This window comes from Taudactylus pleione, unplaced genomic scaffold (assembly GCF_031769625.1).
Source record: "Taudactylus pleione unplaced genomic scaffold, aTauple2 ptg000533l, whole genome shotgun sequence".
NCBI classification, from domain to species: domain Eukaryota; kingdom Metazoa; phylum Chordata; class Amphibia; order Anura; family Myobatrachidae; genus Taudactylus; species Taudactylus pleione.
In genome coordinates this window covers 4,692,436-4,716,040 of record NW_028284935.1, presented here as the reverse complement: position 1 = coordinate 4,716,040, position 23,605 = coordinate 4,692,436, and the positions used below count along the sequence as shown (strand labels likewise).

General features: G+C 47.1%; 1 protein-coding gene across 2 annotated transcripts in view; it reads left to right on the top strand.

Annotated features, from left to right (window-relative positions):
• Window positions 1-23,605, top strand: part of ATRN (attractin) — a 205,044-nt gene that overhangs the window by 56,991 nt on the left and 124,448 nt on the right. For both annotated transcript variants that reach the window (XM_088450887.1, XM_088450888.1), the window contains exons 10-18: window positions 359-513; window positions 9,343-9,427; window positions 12,617-12,837; window positions 14,811-14,935; window positions 15,041-15,179; window positions 15,520-15,695; window positions 15,783-16,002; window positions 18,443-18,628; window positions 20,226-20,462. In XM_088450887.1, the coding sequence (XP_088307013.1) occupies window positions 359-513; window positions 9,343-9,427; window positions 12,617-12,837; window positions 14,811-14,935; window positions 15,041-15,179; window positions 15,520-15,695; window positions 15,783-16,002; window positions 18,443-18,628; window positions 20,226-20,462 (1,544 nt within the window). The remainder of the gene's footprint in view (window positions 1-358; window positions 514-9,342; window positions 9,428-12,616; window positions 12,838-14,810; window positions 14,936-15,040; window positions 15,180-15,519; window positions 15,696-15,782; window positions 16,003-18,442; window positions 18,629-20,225; window positions 20,463-23,605) is intronic.

Here is a 23,605-nt window from a genome sequence, read left to right as displayed (position 1 = left end):
AGTCAACACAAAAGAGCTGTCGATATTGTTGACACATGAAATGTCGGCACTGCCAAAATGTCGACATGTGCATTAGGGTTACTGTTAGGGTTATAACTAAAAACACAGTATCAACATTTCAGCAATGTCGACATTACATCAGTGTTGACGTGCTGAATGTCGCCATGGTCAGTGTCTGCATTGCGAACATGTCAGCACAACGTTTGCCGACCTAGTGATTGTCAACATTTTGCCCGGAAACCTAATACAGCAAACCCATTACATGATGTCAAAAAATTCCTCTCGCTGCCTGATACAGTTCCGTCATCTACTTTACATCTATCTTTGGAGTAATCTGCTTCATGTTTCTATCACGCAGGAGAATCCTAAAAGACAGCCGGTTCTTCCGCTACCTGCACACTGCGGTGATCATCAGCGGCACCATGCTGGTGTTTGGAGGTAACACCCACAACGACACGTCAATGAGCCACGGGGCAAAGTGCTTCTCTAAAGACTTCATGGCTTACGACATTGGTGAGTGCCGTCACGGACGTGGCCGTCCTTTCCGGATATATGGGAAATAATAATAATAAGCCCTATGGAAGTTCCAGTTTTGGAGACGTGGGGGAGGAATATAATGAGCAGCGATTTTGTTCTAATCAACAGTTCTCATCTATTTTTTTGAGTAGAGTAGCCATTTTTTTATTTTAAAGATGGTTCTGCCTTTTAAAAGAATAGTCTCTTTACAGCTGTGTGCGTGGGTTTCTTCTGAGGAAGTGCTAGAAGGAGGGTTGTAACCAGGCGGATGAACTGGATGCCATTACTTCTGGGTTATGCGTAGTGAGGTGTGGAGTCGGAAGCTAGCTAATTGAAACTGGCTTCCACCCCCTATATAAACCTTTCCCTTCCACCATAAGCTCAGTCTTGTGTTTAGTGCCTTGGAGTAAGGCACTGGCTAGGTCCTAGCTTTTAGTTAGGTTTAATTTCTTTTTTTTTAAAGTTTTTTGTTTGGGTGCTTAGTTCCTGGCAACAGGCGACCAGCACTAGCAGAGTGGGAGTTATAGAATAGAGGTTTGTGTGAACCCTGTATCCCACTCTAAAGACGGCCCCTGAGAGAGTCACCAAACTACATATTCGCTGGGTCTCTCTCCATACCAGGCACACATCTGAGGGGGCCGCTGGCAAAGAGAAGGTAAGCTTTATACAGATATATGTAAAAGACCTTGTTGCCTCTATTGTACGGCTTCCCGGAACGCTGCTTTTGAGCAGAGCGGCCGGGTATGTTGTTACTCACATGCACTGTAGGGTAACGTGTCTCACACCTCTCCAGGGGCTTCTACAGCACCCCCTGACTGTTCCCTTAGAGGATCGCCGGAGGGGATTACAGGGCAGCAACGTGCTGCCGGGTTTTGTTGGAGATAGGGGCTTGATCGTTTCCAGAATGCGGCGCCGCTTCGGGTGCGCAGTTGGTGACGTCATCATTCCGGGCCACGGATAGTCTCCAGAGAACGCCGGAGGTTAGGATTACATCAGGTGTCCTGAGTGAAGCAGGAAGCTGACGGTGTGCCCAGGTATTTCAGTTGCTTCAGCTCACACTTCAGAGCCGCAATACAGAGCAATACAGCTGATGAGAGCGGCTGAAGTTCTGCTTGCTCACAGTAGATACAGGGGGATGGCTGTGTCCTAACAGATGAGCAGTTAACTAGGATTATTACTTATGGTATTACCTGGTGGTCTTTGTTGGGCTTATAGTATTGTGATGTATATTTAAGCACCATTTACTGCACTATTTCTTGGGAATTTAGGCAGTAACATACAGGGGTGTACTAAGATTTGTTTGCCTTTGTTTTTTTTTGCAAAGAATAGGGACTTCTAGGAGTCTGAGTTTTTTTGCATTTAACAGATGGGTGAATTAGTCTTAATTAGCCTCTCTTTGGTTTTTTAGCTATTCAATCGGTGCTACACTTTCTCCATAGGAATTTAGATAGCTAGCTGTATTGGTTAGACTTGTCTAGTCTTTCTTTGTCAGTATGGATAAGCCAGACAAGGGTTCCAAAAAAACAGGGATCAGTCACTGTTTATACTTGTATAAAACGTGAGAAAAAATTACCAAAAGGTACGGACCCAGGGTCACTCTGTGCTGGTTGTTCACAGGGAGATTCATTACCGGGAGGTTCAGCTGAACAGTCGGTGATGCCTGATTGGGCCAGGTCTATGGTTGAGGCCATAGGTGAATTACGTCACTCTCGGGCAAATTATATGATACCCTAGGCTCAAAGTTTTACTTTGTCTGATCCCTCAGGAGAGCATAGATGGGCCCAGGATATGGGACGATGTCTCGCGCAGATGGCAATGTCCCTAAATAAAATGGTAACGTCCGCAGGGTCCACAGCCGCTAAGAGATGTTCAGGACATCCCTCTGTGGATTTTCCTGGAGAATAGGCTTCAGCTACCTCTTCCCAGGAAGAAGGGGAATTGGATTGTGACTGGGAAGACACCTCAAACTGGGAGGATGACTCCCATTCTGATTCAGGAGTTTCTCTGTTAATTGTTGCGGTCAGGGAGACTTTGCATCTACAGGAAACAGCTTTTCCAGAGACTAGTTTTAGTTTCTTTCTTTAAGCCAAACAATACAGCGGGCTACTACAGACGTGGCAGATGCCTTGGAGGCTTCACCCAAATAGGAGGCTGCATCTCTAATGTGAGATATGTAGGACAGTTGTTCCCTCGAAGCATCAGAGGGAAATGTCTCAACTCTCAATGTTCTTAGCCTATAAGAGAGTACAGTATATAGATTTTAGACAAGCTTACATCCTTCTATCCATAGTCTCCTTCAAGGAGGTTGCAGTAAGGTTGGGTAAGATAGCATTTTTGACTAAACGTGTCACATGGGAATCCACTGCTGGGGGAACTTCCCATTTAGTGCAATCAGTAGCTGGATGAGGGTAAAAGGAGCTTAAACGCTTAGGCAGATGAAGTCTTTTACTGGGCATATTCCACGCCTCACTCATATGCTCAGATAGATGATCAGAGTGAGGAAATTCTGGTAAAATGATCTTTTGTCGTGTAAAAGATGGCTGTTTTTGCCTTAGTAGCGGGTTCTGTCTCTTCTATTTGAAGAATAGATTTTACAGCTCTTATAAGTGCAGGAATATTCAATTTAGAGGGGGGTTCCTCATCTCCCGAAGGGGAGTCAGAGTGAGAGAGGTCTGCATCTTCTGCCACCCCAGATGATAACTCAGAATCTGATAGCTGGGAGGACTGGGAACATAACACAGCACGCTTAGTAGGTAGCCGCCAGACTCTGCCCTGAGGTAGAAAGTACATCTACCCATGGGGGAGGCAAAGGATTTGCATTGAGTACCTGCTGTGGCCATCCCATAGGGGGGAGCTACCACAGGGACCATTAGCTGGTCCACAATTTTTGCCAGTACCTGTGAAAAAGTAGCCCAGGGTGGGTCCTGAGGAGAGGACACTGGGGCTAATGGGCCCGGGGCAGTATAACACGATGCACAAAGACCATCCTGAATGAGGAATTCTGAAGCTAAGCCTGCTGAGCAGGACTTACAAGACACCAGGAGCAGGCTGTCATTCATTCTTACCTCTGCCAGACATATCTGCAAGAATAATGTAACACAATCTGACACCGTTCAGTGAGCAACCCAGATGTATGTGTAATATGGCACAATGTAGTGCGCAACAGCGATATGTGGTCAGTGCCAGATTAATGTACACATGGGCCTGGAGCTGAAATTTATGATGGGCCTATTGTGTGCCGCTGCAAGGGGTGTGACAAGTGCCATAGCAGTGTGACTGGTAATGTGGGGTCATGCCCAGTGCAGTGTGGTTGGGGTTTACATAGGGGTGTAGCCTGTGCAGCGTTCTCTTAGGAGAGCTCAATGCAGTGCTGCATTTCCAGGTGCCGGTGGCCTCAGTACCTTTGCGCGACAGCATGACGTCATCACAGGGCCGTCACAGGGCGCTCCGGAGCCGGTCCTGGTACGCCTATGTGTAGGCTGGCACTCCTGTGCAAAGTATAGTGCTATGGCGTCTGGTGCCCTCCTAATTACCTCTGCCTGTGAAGGGAGGGAACATGTAGCAGTCGAATGGGCGGCAGGCACTCTGGACGAATTGTATAAAACACACTAAAAATCCATTTAAGTTATCAACAATTCAGAACTTGTATTCGTCCTCTCAGTAATCCTGATGTAAGAATGAATACAAGTTCTGAAGCGTTGAAAACTTAAACAGATTTACACATACCCATACCCACACACACACACACGTAAATTGGGAGGGTACAGGAATTTGAGGCACACTTAAGGGGGCCGAAGCAGGTGTGGTGAGATATGTTGACAGTCATAATGTCAACATTCATTATGTTAACATGAATATGTCGACATCAGGGGTTAGGCACTAGGGGAAGGTTAGGGTTAGGCTACGGGTGGAGGAGGTTAGGATTAGGCTACATGGGGTGGTTAGGCACCCCATGTTCGCTGCCGACATCTATCATTGCCCGTACTTACAGGGCAACCTGACGATATTGTCAGGTTCTGCAAGTACGGGGATGAGAGAGGGTGACGTCACTGAACAATATATCGTTCAGTGTGGGTGCTCAATGTCATTAATGACATTGAGCACATCACTGTTGGGGAAACACTAGACGATATTGCTCATGGAGCATATCGTCTAGAGGATACACGCCTTTAGACTGCGGGGGGGAGGAGGTTAAGGTAAAGACCTATAAGGTAGGGGTAGGCATTAGGGTTAGGGGGGAATTCTCACAGGAAGGCTAGAGCAGCAGAGGTCATGACCGCTGGGACCCAGAAGCCGCACTAGAGTCACTGCAGCCGTCAGGAGCAGGTTAGACAGCACTGGGCCAACAGGGATGATATGTCGACATTCTATCACTGACATGAATAACTTCAACATTATGACCATGTTGACAATCTCCTATCAACATGATGAATGTTGACATATCACACCATACCCGCTTCAGTCCACTTAACTGTGCCTCAAGCTCCTGTACCCTCCCTATTTACCACTGTGTGTATATGATATATATATATATATATATATATACACACATATATATATACATATATACATACACACACATATAAATATATATACACGCACTATATATAAAAATATATATATATACTGTATATATACACACACACCTAATTTAATGTGTATATATATATATATATATATATGTGTGTATATATATATAGATGTGTGTGTGTGTGTGTGTGTATATATATATATATATATATATATATATATAGAGAGAGAGATATGTGTGTATATATATAGATATGTGCGTGTGTATATATGTATATATATATATATATATATATATATATATATATATATATACATACACACACGCATATTTGTGTAAAAATCCACAAAGAAGAACCGCACACACTTAATAGAATTAGCGGATGCTGAGGTCACATATTGTAGCATATATCATATTCAATCCCAAGGGATCAAAAAACGAGACCAGCACACCTTTAACTTAATGCATGTAAAATGGAATGTATTAAAACACAGCCATGCTTAATCGGGTTATACACAAATGCACGTCACATCTGCTATGCAGTAGATTCCTGTTATACTTATCAGTGCCTGGTGACCATATGTATATATTCAATCAAGAGCCCAACAGGCGTTTCAGTGGCAAACCACCTTCATCATGAGCACAGAGTAAATGGGCCTATCCATCAGAAGACTTTTTGAATAATCCGACCAAAACCAGGAGGTTTTGGTCGCTTCGCTCAGAAAATCATCTAATGGATAAGCCGGCAAGGACCAGCGATGTGCGTGCACGCTGGGTCCCTGCCGACGCCGACTATCTGTGGAACATGCCCGTCAACCTGACGATGATCGTCAGGTTCGGAATGTTCTCAGATAGGAGGTCGGTCTCCTGCACTGAATGACGTTCAGTGAACGCCGTTCAGTGCGGGCACCGCACCTAGGCGACCTGAAGGACTGAACGCTAGTCGTTCAGTTTTTAAGTCACCTAATGGATAGGCCCCTTAAGTGTAAAAGCATGGTGTTAAATAGGGAGTGTGACGCCAAATCAAACAAACATACATAGATCTCACCTGTCACTGGGGGGCCAGACTACATGCTGGCCGCCGCGTCCCGGAATCCCAGAGAGTTCCATCTAACCAGCCGGACACATGGTCAGGCATAATAGGTCCGCCCAGAGGGAGAAACACGCTGCAAAGGGGCCAATGCCAGTGTGTCTCCTGGGGGCCGGACACGATGCAATGTGATCACGGCCATCAAACAAGGACCAATAGCTTGAAGCACGTGACTCACATACATCACGTTTGTTTCAGTCAATGGAACATCAATGTTATAGGCGTTGACATAAATGTTATAGGTGTTGCCATAGTAATCAACATAGGTAAACATAGACAAGATCTAATGGTGGGTACACACTGGGCGATATTACTGAGCGACTGCACGATTACAACATCGTAATCGTGCAGTCGCTCAGTAATCGTGCACTTTTATGTCGGAAACGACCAGCGATGCGCACTCCCGCTGGTCGTTTCCAACATTGTCCATCGCCTGAACATGCAGCACAATCTGATGATGTCGTCAGGTTGCTGCATGTCGGGGAATGGGGGAGAGAGCCCGGCGCTGAACGATATCGTTAATGATATCGTTCAGCGGCTGTGCTCAATGTCATGAACGAGATTGAGCACAGCCTGCCAGGGACACACTACACGATATCGCTCAGGGAGCATATCGTGTAGTGTGTACGCACCTTAACAGTGTGAGTGTCTGACAGGCACCAAAAACTTGGCAAACAGACTAACATATAAGACAAAGATACACAAATGGCCCAATCACCATATTAAATAAATGTGAACATATAATATGGCGCACTCAAATAAAACCCCAAAAGAGAAAATAACGACATTAATAAAACTAATAATTATTAATGGAAAACAATTATTAATTATTTTTTTATATATAATATGCATATATATATACATAAATATATACACACATATGTATATGTACATATACAGTACACACATGTATATATTCACACTGACCTGTATAAACGGACAAGCTGGGCTGATATACAAGTAACCTTGTAGGTGGTGCAAGGATTACTTTGTCAGGGCTCCCCTGCGTTTGTACTATACTTCACTCAGTGAATGCTGCACTTTCTCCCTGTACTTTGGATTCATATGTATATATGTGTATATATATATATATATATGCACACATATGTATATGTACATATACAGGATACACATGTATATGTAACATATACATGTATAATATGTTCACACTGACCTGTATAAACGGACAAGCTGGGCTGAGCTTCCTTCCCTCTTCAGCTAGGCGATTGGTTGAGAGCAGGAAGGAACAGGGGGCGGGGCTTCGGCGGACCAAAGGTGGGCGGGGCTTCATCTGCCGAGTGTGGGCGGGGCTTCGGCTGGATCGTCCAAGAGGAGGGGGTCAGAATGGGCTAAGCTAAGCTGTTCTGGCGGCTGTTAGGTGAGTAGCCTGGGCTGTTAGTTGGTAGTGTCAGGAAAGAAAAAAAAAATATTTTTTCTTGCCTGCACTGCAATGCAATCTGCGTGGGCCTATTTTCAATGGGAGGCCTGGAGCTGTAGCTCCACCCGCCCCATTGTTAATCCGGCCCTGTATGTGGTATGTGATAACCCTCACACATATATGGAGATGTGAGGTACAATGAACCTTAGTATGCCAGGGTTATAGCAGAAGAAAGGGAAAGGTATAAGCTGACAGTCATATGAAAAACAAAACCGACAGCAGCGCTAGCACATTGCAGAATATACAATATAACTGCAGTGGGCACTAATATCAACTACACAGACCGCAGTGGCTGGTAGGCTATAGCGCTGTATAACCTGGCCCTTGGGAGAGGTATACAGGGAGACTGGACCCTGCGTTCCTGGAGACCTGAATGCAGAAAATGGCTGCTGTGAGTCTCAGAGGGGGCGGAGGGTGAGGGAGGAGCAGAAAGACCGCAGTGGAATGGCGCCCTGAGCTGGGGGAGGGGCCGCAGGGAAAAGCGCCTTCTCCCCTATGCTGATTTTAACCACCAGGTCCCCTGGCCTTACAAATGCCCTGCGCCAGTGCTATTAATGCCCTGGTGGTCTAGTGGAGTTCCGGACGAACCTGTGTCCACGTCAGCGCCTTCGGTCTGTCTCTCAAGACCCGGAGGTAAGACTGCGCATACGCGTTGGTCCTCGCGAGCAGTGATCCGCCTTGCCTGTCCCCTTGAGTCCCGGCTGGGGTCCCGGGAGCCTCTGCTAGCTAGGTCGCCCTCATAGCCCCGCCAGTACCTAGCCGAGGACTGGTGTCACGGCACCGCGGAGGGGTGATGGAGCAGCAGTGCAGACGTCCCATGGACTGTCTCGTGCTGATGCTCATAGTAGATAAATGAAAATAAATTAATCATTAAAATAAGCTCGGGCTGCATAAAAGCAGCCCTCTTTTAAAACGGTGACTTAGCTCCTGCTGGACATCAACCAGGCTGTGGGAGGGGGTATAGGGGGAAGGACCGGGGCATCCTGGGATTGAAAAGCTTTGCTGTTGGTGTCCGGTCCTCCAGGTCCCACCTACACCCAATTGTCTCCCCTGTGGAGCTCTATGGACCCTGAAGAAGAAAGATATAATTGTAATGAACACAGCGCATTTGTTGCTATCACGCTGTTTATTTGGCCAACACAGGCCCAAAAGTGGGGCATTGCTGAGCCCATGACACACCCCTCGCACACCGCCCCGGCATTTGTATAGGATACCACATGAGGGGGGAGATCCGGTCATAATCCCGACAGGATTCCGGCGCATAGAATGCCGGCGCCGGAATCCCAACGCCTGTCGGAATCCTGGCGCCTTCATCCCGACTGTAAATACTGGGCTTAGGGGGAGGGTTAGCGTTAAGGGTTAGGCACCAGGGGGAGGGTTAGCGTTGGGGGGTGAGGCACCAGGGGGAGGGTTAGCGTTGGGGGTGAGGCACCAGGGGGAGCGTTAGCGTTAGGGGTGAGGCACCAGGGGGAGGGTTAGCGTTGGGGGTGAGGCACCAGGGGGAGGGTTAGCGTTGGGGGTGAGGCACCAGGGGGAGGGTTAGCGTTGGGGGTGAGGCACCAGGGGAAGGGTTAGCGTTGGAGGTTTAGCACTAAGGGGGTTAGGGTTAGGTTTAGGCACTAGGGGGGAGGTTAGGTTTAGGCAGCGGGGACCTAACTGGGATGCCTGAGGCCACATTGAATTCTCTGACGTCTAATATGTTCCTGTTAGTTAAAGTCAGGGCTTTTGCAGTTGTATAATGTCTGTCTCTTTCTGTTTCCTGTTTAGCCTGTAACAATTGGTATATGCTGCCTCCTCCCACCCTACATCATGACGTTAATCGTTTCGGCCACACCGCAGTCCTAAGAAACAGGTAAAACCTGAGATAATGCTGCTCTTTCATCTGATTTCCGTTGTCATTTTGTTTAAAGATTGGTCGGGGTGTGGTAAAGGACCATTCATAAAGGTCTTCTACGATCACTTCCGTGTGTTTTATTGACACAGATCTGTGACCCACCCTTAGCTTGTAATATCCCCCAAGTGCTCTTAGGCCATATAGGGCCGTATTCAATTAGCTGCGAAAATGGCGATATTTTCGTCAAAAAAACAGGCAAAAACTCAATTGGCAAAATAAAAACTGGAGATAAGTTTTCTCCATCCCAGACCAGGCGAAAAAAATTCCAAAATCCCTATTTTTGGCTAAAAATGTGGGGATTTTTTTCAGAACCCTTTGGACACCCCCCACCCCTAATGATAAATTATCCTAAAAAAATAATCGTAAGTTGCGCACTTTGACGAAAAACGACTGCGCAATTTTGGGTGAAAAAAATAAAACACTTTGAAAATGATACAAAGCTATTTTTTTTTCCAGGAAATTAGTGTTCCACGTAAATTGGGGGTACTTTAAAATGGGTGCAAGTATATTTTCGTGTCTTAAAAACGCCATTTTAAAAACTGTAAAGAACCGCCAGCTGCAACCGCGTGCGATGTTTAAAACTCATTTCCATGGAGCCCCCGGAGAAATCAGACCCAATACATTAAAACCATTTTTAACGGTTTTTGTTTTTATTACCCAAAATTTGTGCGGTCGTTTTTTTGCCAAAGTTCGCAACTTACGAAATATTTTTTTGGGGTAATTTATCATTAGGGGGGAGGGGGGTGTCCAAAGGGTTCTGAAAGAAATCCCCACATTTTTAGCCAAAAATAGAGATTTTGCGTCTCTTTTTCGTCTGGTCTGGGATGGAGAAAAGTGTTCTTCAGTTTTTTTTCTCCAATTGCGTTTTTGCATGTTTTCTTGACGAAAATATCGCCTTTTTTTGGCCAAAAAACAGCCGTTTTCCCGGTTATTTGAATACGGCCCACAGGCTGGTTCCCCAGCCTCAGTGTCAGGCTGCACATTTCCCCATTACCTGCATGCTTTACATATGTTATTTAATAAACATTATTATATGCTGTTAATTACTTTGATGTCATAATAATAATAAATCACATTGTACTAATAAGAAGACACTGGTGTTTTTGGGGATTGAATGTGATTCAGGGAGAATAGACTTCAATACACTTTTTTTTTCTTTTTTTTTGTTCTGCGCTCCATTTAATCCCTATTTTTTTTTAATTTGATTGAATTTATAGTGTGCTCAGCCGGCGTCTATTCCTCACACTTCCCTTCCCCAGATAGGCACACCACTTCATATAATTGTCTAATAATCATCACATTGTATCTTTTATAATATACAGTAATTCCAATTTGCAGCAACTTATAAGTCGCGACAAATCCCAGCGAATTTCCTATGAATATTTCCCCAAATTGTCGGATGTAATCACCAAACAGTCGGCTATGTGTGTGGGTGTATACATTTCTCAACCTCAATGGCCGGCACTCGCAGCGTGATTTGGTAACATCAATACATTGCGTTTCGGTTTAATTTCAAACCTTTTATCAAGGGTATATGTATCACTCTATATACACAGATTAACCGTAATATTAAAACCGCTGACAAGTGAAGTGAATAACATGGATTATCTCATTACGGTGGCACCTGTCAAGGGGTGGGATATAGTAGGCCGCAAGTTCTTGAAGTTGATGTGTTGGAAACAGGAAAAAATGGGGAAGCGTAGGGATCTGAGTAACTTTGACAAGGGCCAAATTTTGGTGGCTAGGGGATTGGGCCAGAGAATCTCCAAATCGGCAGGTCTTGTGGTGTGTTCCCCGGTATGCAGTGGTTAGTACCTGCCAAAAGTGGTCCAAGGAAGGACAACCGGCGACAGGGTCATGCGTGTGCATGGGGAGTGGTCCTATCCTACAGAATAGTTACTGTATCACTAGTTGGTGAAAAAGTTAATGATGACTATGACCGGTTTCAGAACACACCGGGCATCGCAGCTTGTTGCAGACCAAGTACTGTACAGGACCTTATGTCTAGGTGCCAGATACCACAGGACACCGTCAGAGGTCCGTACCTCGCCGGGTCAGAGCTGTATTGTCAGCACAAGGGGGGACCTACACATTATCAGGCAGCTGGCTTTAATATTATGACTGGTCAGTGTGTATATAAAATGTAAAAAGAGAAAAGCATTTTGGCCCCCTCCCCCCATGTAAATTTTAAACCAACACTGTTGTTAGCTGGACTATTAGTGGGAAAGTCGGGGTACAAAGAGCAATTAGTTCCCCCCGAATTATCCACATTCAGCAGTAGACTGCTCACTATAGCAGGACGTCACACAGCATGGGGTCCACCTCTAATAGTGCAGCATGGGGCTATATTCCCAAGGGGGGATTAACGGGGGAGCCGGGGGCGTTGTTACACCACTGCAACTGTGAACGCTGGCCTCTGAAGCGATCAGAGGCTAAAGAAGCCGGCGTTCCCAGTGACGCAGCGCGCGGGTGACTTCATGACGTCACCCGCGATGTGAGGAGCCTGCGCACCTGCTGGATACAGTTAGATCCAATCAGCGGGAGCCCTGACAGCGTGGAGCCATCGATGCCCGGCGTGGTCAGGTAAGTACTGGGGGCACAACTACGGGGGGCACTGCATGAGGGGCACAACTACAGGGGGCACTGCATGAGGGGCACAACTACAGGGGGCACTGCATGAGGGGCACAACTACAGGGGGCACTGCACGAGGGGCACTACCACAGGAAGCGCTGCATAAGAGGCACTACCATAGGGGGCACTGCATAAGGGGCTCTACCATAGGAAGCACTGCAGAAGTGGCACAATTACAGGAAGCACTGCATAGTGGCACAACTACAGCGGGCACTGCGTAAGGGTTCATTGCATAAAGGGCACTACTACAGGGGTGTGACACAAAGTCCTGCTCCTGCAAATGTCATGAAAGGTGTGCTCACAATAATTGGACATGGCCTTGTGACAGCGCAGCTTTGCGCGTGCATGATATCTGTTCTTTATCCTGACTACAGATATTTCCTGCCTTGAGCCGGAATGGCCTGCTTACCTCTTGTGTTTGGTAGACGAGTGCTGGTGTAGTCTTGTCTTACTCAGCTAGCAGGGCACATAAATCCAGCCGCACCTTATAGATTAACCTTTCTCTTCTCTTTTAGCACAATGTTTGTGTTTGGAGGGTTCAACAGTCTCCTGCTCAGCGACATCCTGATGTTCACCTCCAAGAGCTGCGAAGCTTTTACCAGTAACAGCTCCTGCCTGGCAGCCGGGCCAGGAATCCGATGCGTCTGGGACAGCGGCGATTCCCAGTGCTTGTCGTGGGGACATGCCACTCCGGAGCAGCGGAAAGAGAGCGCACACTTCTGTACCATCATCCAGTGTACGTGCCGTGTATAGTCCATGCTACACTCTGTCCTTCCTGATCTTTTAGCATTAGATCAACCCACTTACTAGCACAATGCCTGGATTTGCCCCGCAGATTTGCCTTCACATATGGACGGCCTGAATGGGCACATTGGCTCAAGAGTTCAGGCCAAATCGCTGTTTGACCAGAGCCATAAACTGCTGATGAGACTAAACTTTAAATGTCTTTGACCATTTTAGAACGAGTTTTCAATGTTTAGTGCCACGTAGAACATGTGAGAGGAGTAATACTCTTTTTGTCAACTGGTTTATATGACCGCAGCTGGAATTTATTCCTTTTGTCCTGTCTGGGGGACACTGCAGACTGTGGGTTTAGAGGGGAGGTTGAGCAGTAGGCACTGGAAGCATACAGACCATTAGAGAGATTTCTCAGGACGCCCCAAAACAGTGCTGCTCAGGGGCGTAACTAGACCTAGAGCGGGCCCCATAGCAAAGTTTTCTTGGGTCCCCGGCCTCCCCTTCGGTCCGCGGCCCCCTTTTCGCACCCTCCTCACTCCCCTCTCCTCGACTTACCTGCTCAATGGTCGCGCTGTGCAGGGCTGGCCCACCTGCTCTCCCGGTCAGCTCCATTTCTCCTCACTGACTGATGCTGTGGCAAGAGGCGGCCACACCTCCTCCTAGTATCGGTCAATGAGGAGAGGCGGAGCTGACCGTGAGGACGCAACCATGGAGGGGGGCGCAACCACTGAGCAGGTAAGTCGATGAGGGTGCCGAGGCAGGGGGAGGGCCCTGGTTGGCCCCATAGCAGCCGCACCACCTGCACTTACGGTAGTTACGCCATTGCGGCTGCTACTGTCTCTATTCTGCTCCCTGCCAGCAATAATCATGGCAAATCTTGCAGCACTTTATGGCGTTCACTTTTCTTGCTAGTTTTTTTTACATTTTTAAATTTTTTGGTATTTTATTATTTGCTGCATTTACTTAGTGATAAATCTGGTGGATTCTCTCGAAACTCTCTCTCCCCTCCAGCATCTTACGATAGAGACTTAAGACATGAGATACTTGTCATGCTGGTCAGTTTAGCTGAAACAAGCTTCCAGCTACTATGTACAAATGTCCCTGAGAAGAGGCTTCTGGGTAATACGATTATGTATCATATAAATAATGCAGCCGCCCTTTCAGTATATCACTTATGTTCTGAGCATTCACAGGCTTGCGCTGAGTTTAAATCCCGCTACTTTTACCATCATTGGTGACAGAGCAGCGAGCCCATATCGTGTCCCCGTAAATGCCATTTCCCAGAACCCTATTCTCCTTGATAAGACTTGTAGGCTTTTAAAATGTTATGAAATCGCCTTTTATTCATCTTGATGACGGCTGATGAGGATTTGCTGGAGAAAACGGCTTAATGTTTAATAGGTTTTTTTAAAAAAAATGCTTTTTTCCTCTTCTCGTGTTTGCCAGGACCCCCTGCAGTTACATAGTTGCTCCCTTGTGCTTATTGTTTATCTGTTTGGCAAATGTGCCCAAAATGTTTAGAAAATGCGTGTGGGATTACGCTGGTTTCACATGCCCTAGTTCAGGGGTAGCCAACCTCTGTCCTCGAGAGCTAGTAACAGTTCACGGTTTCCAGACCACCCAGCAGGTGCATAGGTGTAGTCCTTACTCACCAACACATTTGAAAAGATCCACAGGTGTAGCTAATTATATCACTTAATTCAGTGAGGAAACCTGGAAAACAAGTTCTCGAGGATCAGGGTTGGCTACCACTGCCCTAGTTGGTGGGGAATATGTGGGGGGAGGGGGTGGATTTGGGGAAAAACTAATAATTGCATGGAGTTCTCCTGGAAGTTTGACGTTTCTGAACGTGCCCCATAATTGTGTAAGCCCCAGCTGCCTGTTATGTGCACCTTTTATTCTTCCACATGGTTTCCTTTTGTGAATGATTGAAAGCGGTAATCTGTATATTGTAACAATCTTTTTGTACAGCTCCCGACAGTGATAGTAAGTGTGATCAGTACACCGACTGCTTCAGCTGCGCTGAGAACTCAAACGGCTGTCGGTGGTGTAACGACCAGTGCATATCGCTGGGCACCAACTGCACAGGGAGCCAGGTCAGTGAGCATGGGGCCGCACAATCAGGAGAATAGAAAGGGGGTCTCTTACGTACAGCGTCATGGTAACCTGGGCTATGTACCTAATGCATGTTCTGTTGGCAGGGAGCGATCACCGAATACGAGCAATGCCCCAAGAACAACTACGGGTTTTACTGTAACAAGAAGACGAGTTGTAAGAGCTGTGCCATGGATCAGAACTGCCAGTGGGAGCCCCGCAATCAGGAGTGCATTGGGCTCCCAGGTAACCCGCTTTTCAATGACTGTCCTAGCATTTGGTCTCCATAGATCTTATCTAGTCCTGCTCTTTCTAATACGGACATGCAGGTGTGTCCTCTTGCACCCAGCCTCAATACGCCATGCGGCGAGCGTGAGCTGTGTCGAGCGGTGTAGCGTCTTTTACGCTCGAATGTGCATCTTAGTCGTGTAAAAAAGACGCTCTGCGAATACAGTCGCATGGGACCTGGCGCGCTGAGAAGGGCTGTTTGGCGTGACAGCGGCAATAGTTTGAGGGCATAAGCATTCTCCTCTCTTGCATTGTACATACCCGTGAGGTTCTCTTACATTTCTAATTACCCCCCCAGATAACATTTGTGGAGCAAACTGGCAACTAGTGGACAGTTCCTGCCTGAAGATCGTTAACACTAAGGAGCATTACGACAACTCCAAGTTGGCCTGCCGCAGTCAGAACGCTGTGCTGGCCTCGCTCACTACCCAGAAGAAGGCGGACTTTGTGGTGAAGCAGCTGCAGACCATGCAGGTAGCAGGTTACACCAGCATCGCCTCCCTGCGCCATATTACGCGGTATTAGTGCACTTCTTCACCTCTCTCTCCCATTGTCTTACAGCCAAAGACGGAACTCACCCCTTGGGTTGGACTCAGAAAAATCAACGTTTCCTACTGGTGTTGGGAAGACATGTCGCCTTTTACTAACACCACCCTGCAGTGGCAGCCCGGAGAGCCTAGTGGCGCTGGGTTCTGCGGGTATCTGGCTGAGCCGTCCACTGTTGGTCTGAAAGCTGCATCGTGCATCCACCTGATCAATGGCAGCGTTTGTGAACGACCAGGTGAGCATTGTGATCAGTAACATAGGGCCACGTGCTGGAGTGGGAACCAGAGTTGTGTGATCAGTAACATAGGGCCATGTGCTGGAGTGGGAACCAGAGCTGTGTGATCAATAACATAGGGCCACATGCTGGAGTGGGAACCTGAGTTGTGTGATCTGTAACATAGGGCCACATGCTGGAGTGGGAACCAGAACTGTGTGATGGGTGATCAGTAACATAGGGCCACATGCTGGAGTGGGAACCAGAGCTGTGTGATCTGTAACATAGGGCCACATGCAGGAGAGGGAACCAGAGCTGTGTGATGGGTGATCAGTAACATAGGGCCACATGCTGGAGTGGGAACCAGAGCTGTGTGATCAGTAACATAGGGCCATGTGCTGGAGTGGGAACCAGGGCTGTGTGATCAGTAACATAGGTCCACATGCTGGAGTGGGAACCAGAGGTGTGAGATCAGTAACATAGGGCCACATGCTGGAGTGGGAACCAGAGTTGTGTGATCTGTAACATAGGGCCACATGCTGGAGTGGGAACCAGGGCTGTGTGATTGGTAACATAGGGCCACATGCTGGAGTGGGAACCAGAGCTGTGTGATGTGTGATCAATAACATAGGGCCACATGCTGGAGTTGGGAACCAGAGCTGTGTGATGGGTGATCAGTAACATAGGTCCACATGCAGGAGAGGGAACCAGAGCTGTGTGATCAGTAACATAGGGCCACATGCTGGAGTGGGAACCAGAGCTGTGTAATCAGTAACATAGGGCCCCATGCTGGAGTGGGAACCAGAGTTGTGTGATGTGTGATCAGTAACATAGGGCCACATGCTGGAGTGGGAACCAGAGCTGTGTGATGGGTGATCAGTAACATAGGGCCACATGCTGGAGTGGGAACCAGGGCTGTGTGATCAGTAACATAGGGCCACATGCTGGAGTGGGAACCAGAGCTGTGTGATGGGTGACCAGTAACATAGGGCCACATGCTGGAGTGGGAACCAGAGCTGTGTGATGGGTGATCAGTAACATAGGGCCACATGCAGGAGAGGGAACCAGAGCTGTGTGATCAGTAACATAGGGCCACATGCTGGAGTGGGAACCAGAGCTGTGTGATGGGTGATCGGTAACATAGGGCCACATGCAGGAGAGGGAACCAGAGCTGTGTGATGGGTGATTGGTAACATAGGGCCACATGCTGGAGTGGGAACCAGGGCTGTGCGATCAGTAACATAGGGCCACATGCTGGAGTGGGAACCAGGGCTGTGTGATCAGTAACATAGGGCCACATGCTGGAGTGGGAACCAGAGCTGTGTGATGGGTGATCAGTAACATAGGGCCACATGCTGGAGTGGGAACCAGAGCTGTGTGATTGGTAACATAGGGCCACATCCTGCAGTGGGAACCAGAGCTTTTTGTGAATGTCCTTAGACATTGTACATCTGCCCTGGCCAAAACGTTGATCGCGATCTACCGGTAGCTCGTGGAGCTGTAGAAGCCTCTGATCGTTTCAGAGGCCAGCGTTCCCAGTGATGCATTGCGCGTCACCCGCAATGTGAGGAGTCTGCATGCCTGACGGATCCAGTTTGATCTAGGCAGCGGGAGCCCTGACAGCTTGGAGTGGTGCCCAGCGTTAAGCCATGTAAGTTCTGCTTTGTTGGGGGGGCTGTTCTGCACCGGCAGGGGGCACTACTACAGGGGGCACTTCATAAGGGGCACTACTACAGGAGGCACTGCATAAGGGGCACTACTGTGGGCATTGTGTATTAGGGGCACTACTATGTGGTGTAATGTGAATAAGATTGTGTTACTGTGTGGCATAATTTGAATTTGGGATACTGTGTAATTTTGGGAGGACAGATCCCACGCCCCTTGCTGTGAGCTCAAGCCCCTTTTTCGCATTCCATGCCCCCTTTTTCGGGCTCGGTAGATCACAAAAGGGTTTTTCGCTTTCAAAGTAGATCAAAGTCCAAAGGTCGACTAGGGATTCATGATGGGCGTCGAGATACCGCCGCCTATCATAACTTCGTCGCCGGAATCCGGGACGCCGTGGGCCCGAACGAGTCCACGGAGCCCGTCCTCTTGGGTGTGTGGGGGGGAGGGTTACGTTTAGTTCACCCTGGGGGGATTTAGGGTTAGGCTAGGGGAAGTGGGGGGGGTGGTATCCACGGGTGGATTTTAGTGTTAGGCATCCCCCTGGTAGGTTTAGGGTGCGGGGAGGGGGGGGGGGCTTAGGATATTAACGTGCCGCTGTCGGCTGTAGCCGCCGGCATTTCAATCCCATTCCGTATCCATGATCCCAGCTAGAAGCCATACCAGTAGGAGAAGGTCTCTGGCGGGTGCAGATTGTTACAGTTGTGTAATTATTGATATTAGACATGGTGACGTTTTAGTGTTTGGTCCATGTTTGTGTTCTGTGTTTATTACTGATCTAATCTTTTCTGACCTGCAGCCAATCAAAGCGCAAAGCAGTGTCGCACCCCGTGTGCCTCCAGGTCGCAGTGCGCCGAGTGTACCAGCGCCAGCTCCGAGTGCATGTGGTGTAGCAACATGAAGCAGTGCGTGGACTCCAACGCTTACGTGGCCTCTTTCCCGTATGGACAGTGTATGGAGTGGTACACAATGAGCAACTGCCCACGTACGTAGGTCATCTACTCCGGCACCAATATAGGTTTCACCAGTTATTAATATAGCGCATACCTATCCCGCAGTGCTTTACATAGAATATTTGCCCATTCACGTCTGTCCCTGCCCCAGTGGAGTGCAGAAATGCTAACCACTACACCAGCCGTGCTGGCCGCAATCCTCTCCTTCCTGCGTTCTGCTGGTCGCTGCTCTACTGGATGACACCGTGGCCTGTATGCAGGCAGATTGTGGAAGCATAGAAGGAGTTTCCCCTGATTGTGTATAAAGACATAAGGTTACACAGCTGGGATGTATAGAAATGAAGTACCCTTAGGTTGCAATGAATTTCTCATCTGTACTTTATAACGTGTGTGTTATACAGCACATCAGCTATGGTAGTGTCTCAAGGTGTAATATTTATGGTGGTGATAGGGGATGTAGTCGGCATCGCGGCGTGAGGGATGCCGATTGTTTGAATACTGGCGCCGAAATCCGGTCAGGTCTGGATCCCGGCACCAGTATCCCTACCGCTGTCATCCCGAAGGTAAGTATTGGGGTGTTAGGGTGAGGTTAGGTTTAGGTAGCGGTGTTAGGGTTAATCATTAGGGGGAGGTTTAGGCACTGGGTAGTGAGTTTAGGCACTAGGGGGGTTAGGTTAGGTTTAGGCACTAGGGGGGTGAGGTTAGGTTTAGGGTATGGGGAGGGGGTGGTGTTAGACTTGGGCACTAGGGGGGGTTAGGTTTGGGCACTAGGGGGGGGGTTAGGTTTGGGCACTAGGGGGGGGGGGGTTAGGTTTAGGCACTAGGGGGGGAGGTTAGGTTTAGGCACTAGGGTGCGGAGGTTAGGTTTAGGCACTAGGGTGCGGAGGTTAGGTTTAGGCACTAGGGTGCGGAGGTTAGGTTTAGGCACTAGGGTGCGGAGGTTAGGTTTAGGCACTAGGGTGCGGAGGTTAGGTTTAGGCACTAGGGTGCGGAGGTTAGGTTTAGGCACTGGGGGGGGAGGTTAGGTTTAGGCACTGGGGGGGGAGGTTAGGTTTAGGCACTAGGGGGGGGAGGTTAGGTTTAGGCACTGGGGGGGGTTAGGTTTAGGCACTGGGGGGGGGTTAGGTTTAGGCACTGGGGGGGGAGGTGGTTAGGCTTAGGCACTAGGGTAGGGGTTAGGGTAGGGATTGCAATAGTCCTCACCGTCACTATGGGTGTCGGGATTCTGGCTGTCGGGGTACCGCTTTCTGTATGCTGAACAGCGGCATCCCGACAGCCAGAATTTCATACCCAACCCAGTGATAGACCTGGACAGTTATCACTGTAAATATTGTGACGATGGCACTGAAAGGATGTGTGTAGTGTTAATCCATGCTGAGAGGAATGGGGTTTCCATTACTAGTAATGTACTACTATGCCACAGTGGACAGACTGTGCTGTCCAGAGAATCATTATAGCTGGCTTCCTTTATCTGCCCCCCCCGTCACTGGCTTTGCTAATACCCCCCACTGCACAGCCACTACAGACTGTAGATATCCCTTCCCGGTCTGTACAACTGCTCAGTATTCCCCTTTATTGGGATAGTGATCGCAGGCTGCTATTTACTTCCAGTGTTTCTTGTGCCTGCAGCTGAAAACTGCTCTGGGTACCGCACCTGTGCTAAGTGCCTGGAGCAGCCTGGATGTGGCTGGTGTACGGACCCCAGTAATACGGGGAAGGGGCTGTGCATGGAGGCCTCATTCCGAGGACCGATGAAAGTGCCGAGTGCATCCGGGCCTGCCAAGAACAACTTCTCAGAGCCAGTCCTGGATGACAGCCTGTGCCCAGCAGACAACAATTACACCTGGTCTTTTATCATGTGTCCAGGTACAGGAGCTCTAGATAAGCTGCACACTTGTCACGTTCTCCTTGTAAAAGACCCTTCTCATTTCATAACGCAACTTGCTGAGTATATCATGGTCTCTGGAGGTCATTTAAAAACCAATATTTCTTTTTAGAATGTAATTAAATGTATGGGAGAAACAAAAAAAATACAAACATACAACAAATGACAATATAATGATATCAGCAAATATAGAATATATCGTAATTCCCGATAAAACACATAATAGTAATCATCTCAAATAGTATATATAGAGAGTATAAAAGTCATATAAATAACAAAAATGTATAGACCACTGCTATCACAGACCATGCGGATAATGCAATGTGGACCCATAGGCGCCATCTGGGCCCACGTAAACTAGAACCATATATATTAGGTAATACGAGCATATATATATTTTCTAGGCAGTATATAGTCCTCAGAAATTGCACATAGCAGGATAGAGTAAATACATTAAAATATATACAGTCAGGTGCATAAATATTGGGACATTGACAGAATTTTCATATTTTGGCCTCTATTCACCACCACAATGGCTTTGAAATGAAACAAACAAGATGTGCTTTACCTGCAGACTTTCAGATTTAATTTGAGGGTAATTACATCCAAATCGGGTGAACGGTGTAGGAATTACAACTGTTTCTATATGTGCCTCCCACTTTTTAAGGTGCCAAAAGTAATGGGGTTATCAACTCAAAAGCTATTTCATGGACAGGTGTGGGCTATTCCCTCGTTATTTCATTATCCATTAAGCAGGTAAAAGGTCTGGAGTTGATTCTAGGTGTGACATTTGCATTTGGAATCATTTGCTGTCGACTCTCAATATGAGATCCAAAGAGCTGTCACTATCAGTGAAGCAAGCCATCATCAGGCTGAAAAATCAAAACAAACCCATCAGAGAGATAGCAAAAACATTAGGTGTGGCCAAATCAACTGTTTGGAACATTCCTAAAAACTGCAAGCAAAAAATATGGCAGTTGCTCAGTCAGCTTAATGATATACTACAGGTGCTTGTAAAGGGCGGGGTTTACACTGAACACAGAAAAAAGAAAATTGCCCCCCAGCACACTGCAGATAAATCAAAAATACTTGAATCCTACATGATGATAGAAATTCAGAGGTATTGGTTTACATACATTTTCAAATATATGAATAAGCGCTGGGCCAACGTCAAGGCTCCTCTATACCAGCGTCCCTAACATTAAGGGGTTCACGTCCGAGAAACAAGGCACCCCAAAAAATTCCAGCCAAGGATGTAAACCAATACCTCTGAATTTCTATTATCATGTTGGATTCAAGTATTTTTGATTTATCTGCAGTGTGCTGGGGGGCAATTTTCTTTTTTCTGTCATCAACATTCTTAAAAAGAAAGAATGCACCGGAAAGCTCAGCAACACCAAAAGACCCGGAAGACCACGGAAAACAACTGGTGGATGACCGAAGAATTATTTCCCTGGTGAAGAAAAACCCCCTCACAACAGTTGGCCAAATCAAGAACACTCTCCAGCAGGTAGATGTATATGTGTCAAAGTCAACAATCAAGAGAAGACTTCACAAGAGTGAATATAGAGGGTTCACCACAAGATGTAAACCATTGGTGAGCCACAAAAACAGGAAGACCAGATTAGAGTTTGCCAAACAACATCTAAAAAAGCCATAACAGTTCTGGAACAACATCCTATGGACAGATGAGACAAAGATCAACTTGTACCAGAGTGATGGGAAGAGAAGAGTATGGAGAAGGAAAGGAACCGCTCATGATCCAAAACATACCACCTCATCAGTGAAGCATGGTGGTGGTAGTGTCATGGCGTGGGCATGTATGGCTGCCAATGGAACTGGTTCCCTTGTATTTATTGATGATGTGACTGCTGACAAAAGCAGCAGAATTAATTCTGAAGTGTTTCGGGCAATATTATATGCTCATATTCAGTCAAATGCTTCAGAACTCATTGGACGGCGCTTCACAGATGGACAATGACCCGAAGCATACTGCAAAAGCAACCAAAGAGTTTTTAAGGCTAAAAAGTGGAATGTTATGCAATGGCCAAGTCAATCCCCTGACCTGAATCCGATTGAGCATGCATTTCACTTGATGAAGACAAAACTGAAGGGAAAATGCCCCAAGAACAAGCAGGAACTGAAGACATTTGCAGTAGAGGCCTGGCAGAGCATCACCAGGGATGAAACCCAGCGTCTGGTGATGTCTATGCGTTCCACACTTCAGGCTGTAATTGCCTGCAAAGGATTTGCTACAAAGTATTAAAAAGTGAAAATTAGATTTTGGATTGTTTAGTTTGTCCCATTACTTTTGGCCCCTTAAAAAGTGGTTGGCACATATAGAAACCGTTGTAATTCCTACACCGTTCACCTGATTTGGATGTAATTACCTTCAAATTAAATCTGAAAGTCTGCAGTTAAAGCACATCTTGTTTGTTTCATTTCAAAGCCATTAAAAAAAACAAAACACTTCCATATTTGACAATATGTAAATTTAAACAAAATGAAAATACCAAATTATGCTGGATTTAGTAATTTTTTTTTTATACAGAGATGGTGCTAATCTTCCATAAAGTGGGAATTTGGTGGTGCTGCCATTACGTTCTTGTGCCATGACTTTACCAAATACTTTATTACCAGATATTTTTTACAACGTGATATTATGAAGCCGTTTTGGAGAATATCTGATCACAATGACCCCTGTCCCCATGGGGCTCAGTCTAAATTCCCAGTCACATGGACACACTCACAGGGGTATATTTATCTCCACATCCAAATTACCGTTCCAATAGGTCTTTGGACTGTGTGGGTTTCCCTCTTGTTTTACGTTATCCTCACAAACACGCAGAGAACCCACAAACTTCATTATACTCTCTGTGGCCATCCTCCTAGTACTGGGTTGGTTCTATAGTTTCCCCTAGAACTAACTGAATTGCTTTGTGAGATTATACTGCTGGAAATAGCCATTAGAAGACTGTCAGCTGCAATACCCAGGTTGTCTGCGGCATTTGAACTATGCGCCATTGGTATAAAGTTGCCGACAAGGTGGTAACCCGTGTATCCTTCTGTTGCTGTAGTTAATTTTTTTTCAACATGTGCACAGATGTGTACCACCACTGTTGTA